The sequence below is a fragment of the Pyxicephalus adspersus genome, chromosome Z, assembly GCF_032062135.1.
Source record: "Pyxicephalus adspersus chromosome Z, UCB_Pads_2.0, whole genome shotgun sequence".
Taxonomy (NCBI): Eukaryota; Metazoa; Chordata; class Amphibia; order Anura; family Pyxicephalidae; genus Pyxicephalus; species Pyxicephalus adspersus.
This window is the reverse complement of record NC_092871.1, coordinates 69,049,015-69,055,074: the sequence shown is the minus strand read 5'-3', so window position 1 is coordinate 69,055,074 and position 6,060 is coordinate 69,049,015. Positions and strand designations below refer to the sequence as shown.

The following is a 6,060-nucleotide window of genomic DNA, read 5'->3' as shown; positions in this document are numbered from 1 at the left end:
CTCCTCCTGCTGTAAATGATGCTGCCACCTGCCCAGTATCTGACTTTAGATGCCAGAAACTAATGCCGTCCATACTCCGTCTCCACCCACTGCCTCCTCCTCTTGCTGTAAATGATGCTGCCGACTGCCCAGTACCTGACTTTAGATACCGGAAACTAATGCCGTCCACACTCCGTCTCAGAACCCACCGCCTCTTCCTCCTCTTGCTGTATATGATGCTGCCACCTGCCCCCAGTACCTGACTGTAGATGCCAGATATGAATGCCGTCCACACTCCGTCTCAGAGCCCACCACCTCCTCCTCCTGCTGCTGTAAATGATGCTGCCGCCTGCCCAGTACCTGACTTTAGATTGCAGACAATAAAGCCGTCCATACTCCGACTCAGAACCCTCGAATTAGGCTGTTACTGCTGCTGTCTGCCTAGTACCCAACTCTAGATGCCAATTACTAATGTCGTCCACACTCCGTCTCAGTGCTAAATGCCTCCTCCTCATGCTGTTACTGCTGCTGCCCAGTACCCAACTCTAGATGCCAGTTACTAATGCCGTCCACACTCCGTCTCAGAGCCCACCGCCTCCTCCACCTGCGGTAAATAATGCTGCCGCCTGCCCAGTACTCGATTGTAGATGCCAGATACTAATGCCATCCATACTCCGTCTCAGAGCCCTCTGCCTTCGAATCATGCTGTTACTGCTGCTGCCTGCCTAGTACCCAACTCCAGATGCCAATTACTAATGTCGTCCACACTCGTCTCAGTGGTAAATGCCTCCTCCTCATGCTGTTACTGCTGCTGCCCAGTTTAGATACCGGAAACTAATGCTGTCCACACTCCGTCTCAGAGCCCACCGCCTCCTCCTCCTGCTGTAAATGATCCTGCCGCCTTCCTAGTACCTGCCTGTGGATGCCAGATACTAATGCCATCCATACTCCATCTCAGAGCCCTCTGCCTTCGAATCATCCTGTTACTGCTGCTGCCGTCCCAGTACCCAACTCTAGATGCCAGTTACTAATGCTGTCCACACTGTGTCTCAGAGCCCACCGCCTCCTCCTCCTGCTGTAAATGATGCTGCCACCTGCCCAGTACCTGACTTTAGATGCCAGATACTAATGCCATCCATACTCCGTCTCAGAGCCCTCCACCTTCGAATCATGCTGTTACTGCTGCTGCCTTCCTAGTACCCAACTCCAGATGCCAATTACTAATGTCGTCCACACTCCGTCTCAGTGCTAAATGCCTCCTCCTCATGCTGTTACTGCTGGTGCCCAGTACCCAACTCTAGATGCCAGTTCCCAATGCAGTCCCCACTCCGTCTCAGAACCCACCGGCTCCTCTTCTTGCTGTAAATGATGCTGCCACCTGCCCAGTACCAAACTCTAGATGCCAGATACTAATGCCGTCCACACTTTGTTTCAGAGCCCACCACCTCTTCCTCCTGGTGTTACTGCTGCCGCCTGCCCAGTACCCAGCTGTAGATGCCAGTTAAGAAGGCTGTCCATGCTGCATTGTATAAAGTTACAGGTAGCAGATAGGAAAAGTTAGTGCCCTACAAAGTGGTCTCCACTAGCCATGCCCTCCCTGCTCCGTCTCAGGGCCCACCGCCTGCTCCTCCCAGTACCCAGCTCTAGATGCCAGACTAGACTCCAGCTCAACAGGGTCTTCTTTCCCCACTGATTCCTCCAAGCCCAATTCCTTTAATGTTGTTTTGCTACATAGTAGGTAGGAACAAATTGGAATCTCGCTCATCCATTCATGTCTCCAATAGCTACAGCTTCTACACTGTCAACATAGGTGATGGCCTTAAATTGTAATGCCGTCCTTGCTCCGTCTCAGGGCCCACCGCCTCCTCCTCCAGGTTTCACTTGTGCTGCCGCCTGCCCAGTACCCTTCTCTACATGCCAGTTACTTATACCGTCCACACTTTGTTCCAGAGCCTACCACCTCTTCCTCCTGCTGTTACTGCTGCCGCGTACCCAGTACCCAGCTGTAGATGCCAGGTAACAAGGCTGTCCATTCCGCATTTTAGAAAGTTACAGCTAGCAGATAGGAAAAGGCAGTCCCCTACACAGCAATGTCTCCAGTAGCTAAAGCTTCTACACTGTCCGTATAGGTTATGGCCTCAAACAATATTGCCATCCTTGCTCCCTCTCAGGTCCCACCGCCTCCTCCTCCCAGTACCCATCTCTAGATGCCAGGTAACAATGCCATGCACACTACTCAGGGCCCACCGCCTACTCTTCCTGCTATTACTGCTGCTGCCTGCCCACTGTCCAGTACCCAGCTCTAGATGCCAGGCTGGACTCAAGCTCAATAGGATTTTCTTTCCCCACTGATTCCGCCAAGCCCCGTTTCCTTTCATGTGCTATCACTCGATAGCAGGCCCTGAGACGGAGTGTGGAAGGCATTAGTAACTGGCATCTAGAGCTGGGTGTAGTGCATCTTTAATGACACCCCGAAGTGTGTTATCTGAAATTTGTGATTGAATGTAGAAGGCCACGTCTTCTGCTTCATCCATTGATACCACGCTTTATCGGACTGAATTTCTGTGTATGTTACCCCGGAACTGGGACGTGGGACAGCAGTCCATCTGTATATGTTGGGGGGATGAGATGGGAAACAGCGGTATATTTAATAGGAACCCGAGAGGTCCTGGATGACCAAATTGAGCCATGAAGTTATTAAGCTCAGCAGACGTCCGGAGACTTCTCCAAATAAATATGTGGCCGTCCTGGGAGACTCCATTCAAAGATCTGTCAACAAAGATCTTGTACGGTTCTATTTCCTGACCCGTGTTTCTTCGGAGTACATTGAGAGTGTTGTGGTCAATTTCCAACATGGACCTCAGCCCGACGTTGTCATCATCAACTCGTGTATATAGGATGTTAGCAGGTATCATGAGCAATCACTGCAAATGTACAAAACTTCTCCTGTCTGTAAAGCAAAGCGAAAGAAGCCGGCACAGCGCCACCTGCTGTTCCCTGTCCTAACTGCCGTACAATAGAAAAAAAGCACAGAGTGATCAGAAGGGGAATTTGAATGACAGAGTGAACAGTTTCATTTTAGAAGCCTTTCTGGGTACAGAACAGAAAGCAATTCCAAAAAATAGTTATATTTAGTTATTTATATTTAGAATCTAAACTAAATCTTCCTTTAGATAAAAACGTTTTCAGTCCAGAGTTTTTATAATAAAATTACAATTTATTTTGTAAGAAATTGTATAGTTTTATAGTTTTACAGTGCTTAAAATCCAGGAATGTCAATATTTGTTCTCTTCTTTCCTATTATTCTACAACAGAACCTTGTTGATCCAGGAAAATCTTTTATTAAGAATGATGTAAAGTAAGATGGTACAAAAATTGTTCCTGAGTGTCAGAGGCTAGAGTACAAATCAAATTATCACCCATTTTAAAGGTGATACTTGATATTAATTTGTACTATATTGCTTTATTCTTTGAACTATGTTTCTTTACTTGCTTTTTGAAGGTATTCTGTTTACAATATTTGTATTTTTGCAGTTGACTGCCTGCATCCATGGAGCATCTTCAATGCTGTTCCCAATGTACTGGCAACATGTGTACATCCCAGTTCTTCCTCCCCATCTGCTGGACTACTGCTGGTAGGTCTCATTTCCTCATCCAATGTAGTTGTATTTAATATATATTGTATATAAGTGAATGTCTGGGCAACCCAAAAAAAAATTACGAACATCACCACAATACATGCAACATAGTTTGTCTGCTGAGAAAAAAGGAAAGAGAACTATTTTGTTTAAAGGTTAAAATGAGACGGTATTGAGACGGTGTTATGTTTTGTTTATATCTCCTCCTGGACTACTTTCCCCCTTCTACTCCCATTGCTCTGCTTTCCTGCTCCCTTGTTCTTTGCCGTACCTTTCGTCTTTGTTTTGTCTGTCTATTGTGTAGTTTTTCTATTATGGACATAGTACCCTTTGTCTTTTCAGCATTATGCTAAGAGTTCTTTCTATTGTTTAGATTGATATAATAAAATTAAAATTTTATAATTTGCTTCGTTTTGGACAGTGCTATTTTGTTGACCATTTAATATATTGGGTTTGTTGTGTACCTTCAACATCCAATAGGTATTTAGTTTAATTTTTGTATTGTTTGTATACTCTGGAAAGCCCTTAAATAAAAAATGTTATAAAAATGTATGAGAAGCCACACCTCCCTGAGAAGGCACCATGGTAATCTAAAAATCCTCTTTTTTAACATCAGGGTTATATAACAGGAACACAGCACTGTTTGGTGTGTTGCAGTTTGTTTAAAATTGCACCCAGCGCACAGGTTCATTCAGCGCCCTGAATTATGAATGGCTTGTGGTGTCTTGCAGTAAAAGAAAAGATCTGGTTTTGTGTGTTTATATGTTTTTAACATGCATTGACAGCCCATTCCCATAGAATGGCACACCACAATGGTACAACAAAATAAAGGGGGCCTAATAATTTTATTCCGCCCATCTGGCTATGTGATGTGTAGAATATGAGGGGTTAGAAGTAGACTACAAAAAGGGCAGTCAGATTTTTTTTTTGTGTGTTTTAGGAAACTTCTCTTTACAAGAAATTTATTAAAATAGACCTTTATTTATCAGACTATATAAACTACTACAGTGATGTTCAACCAGCAGACGGTGGGGCCATCGTTTGCAACTTGCTAGGTCACAGCTTCAGTGTGCTGGTATTTCCTGGGATTTGGGCTTGGAGGCCAGACAGGAGGGGAGAGGGCCATGCACACTTAAGCTAGAACTATAAACAAGCATACCCATATCCACACCGTCATGACATGCTTTGTTAGAAGTGTGTTTTTTATGCAACAGTTGATTTGGGCCATCTGTGTCCCTCGTTGTGCAGGGGTTTGTGCTTCTTGTCAGTGTAACAGTACATGCACTGTTCCACTGTACATAAATGTTTTTAAATAGGAAATTATTAAAATATTATAAGATTAATAAGAAATATTTAAAAAAATAATAATCTTGAATTAGATGCAGTTCTCTATATGACTTGGTGCGAAGACCACATTTGTCTCTACCTTTTAAGTTAAATACCACAGACCTGGCATATACAGTTAGGTCCATAAATATTTAGTCATAGACAACATTTTTCTAATTTTGGTTCTGTACATTACCACAATTAATTTTAAATGACGCAACTCAGATGTAGTTGAACTGCAGACTTTCAGCTTTAATTCAGTGTGATGAACAAAAAGATTGCATAAAATTGTGAGGAACTAAAGCCTTTTTTTAACACAATCACTTCATTTCAGTGGCTTAATAGTAATTGGACAAACTAAAAAGCTGAAAATAAAATGTTCATTTCTAATACTTGGTTGAAAGCCCTTTGCTGGCAATGACAGCTGTAGTCTTGAACTCATGGATATCACCAGATGCTGGGTTTCCTCCTTTTTAATGCTCTGCCAGGCCTTTACTGCAGTGGCTCTCAGTTGCTGTTTCTTTGTGGGTCATTCTGTCCGAAGTTTAGTCTTCAACAAGTGAAATGCATGTTCAATTGGGTTCAGATCAGGTGAGTGACCTGGTCATTCAAGAATATTCAACTTCTTTTCTTTAATAAACTCCTGCAGTGTTCTCCCCAGAAATTTTTTTCAGCCGGGTGGTGGGAAGCTATAGCCGGGTGGTAAAAAAGGGGGTGTGGCAAAACACGGCAAATTTAGTGCTTCCAGTTGTTTATGCCATGGGTAATCAGTAACCTCTTATTTTTTCAGTGTTCTACCTTCTCCCAATTATTTGTTACAACTATGTAATGCCTGCCCCGTTAGTATATCCACTTTTTCTATTCTATGTCTTTTGCCACAAGTGTCCTATGCCCTGTATTGTGACCCAACTTCCTAGTGTTCTAAGTTTTAAGAGTGCATTCCTTTGTAGTAGTGTAATAGTATAATTAATGTGGCGTAATAAGTTAGGCTTAGTTCATATTAGCAGCAAAAAACATTTACCCCTTCTGAGTGACTTCTGGAAACTGCTAGGCACCTAGGATTGGTAACAGGCCATAAGTGCTAGGCACCTAGGATTGGTAACAGGCCATAAGTGCT

General features: G+C 43.6%; 1 protein-coding gene across 14 annotated transcripts in view; it reads left to right on the top strand.

Annotated features, from left to right (window-relative positions):
- DENND1A (DENN domain containing 1A) overlaps positions 1-6,060 on the top strand; it is a 651,854-nt gene that overhangs the window by 256,980 nt on the left and 388,814 nt on the right. For all 14 annotated transcript variants that reach the window (XM_072430328.1, XM_072430340.1, XM_072430333.1 and 11 more), the window contains one exon: positions 3,514-3,614. In XM_072430328.1, coding sequence (XP_072286429.1) covers positions 3,514-3,614 — 101 coding nt within the window. The remainder of the gene's footprint in view (positions 1-3,513; positions 3,615-6,060) is intronic.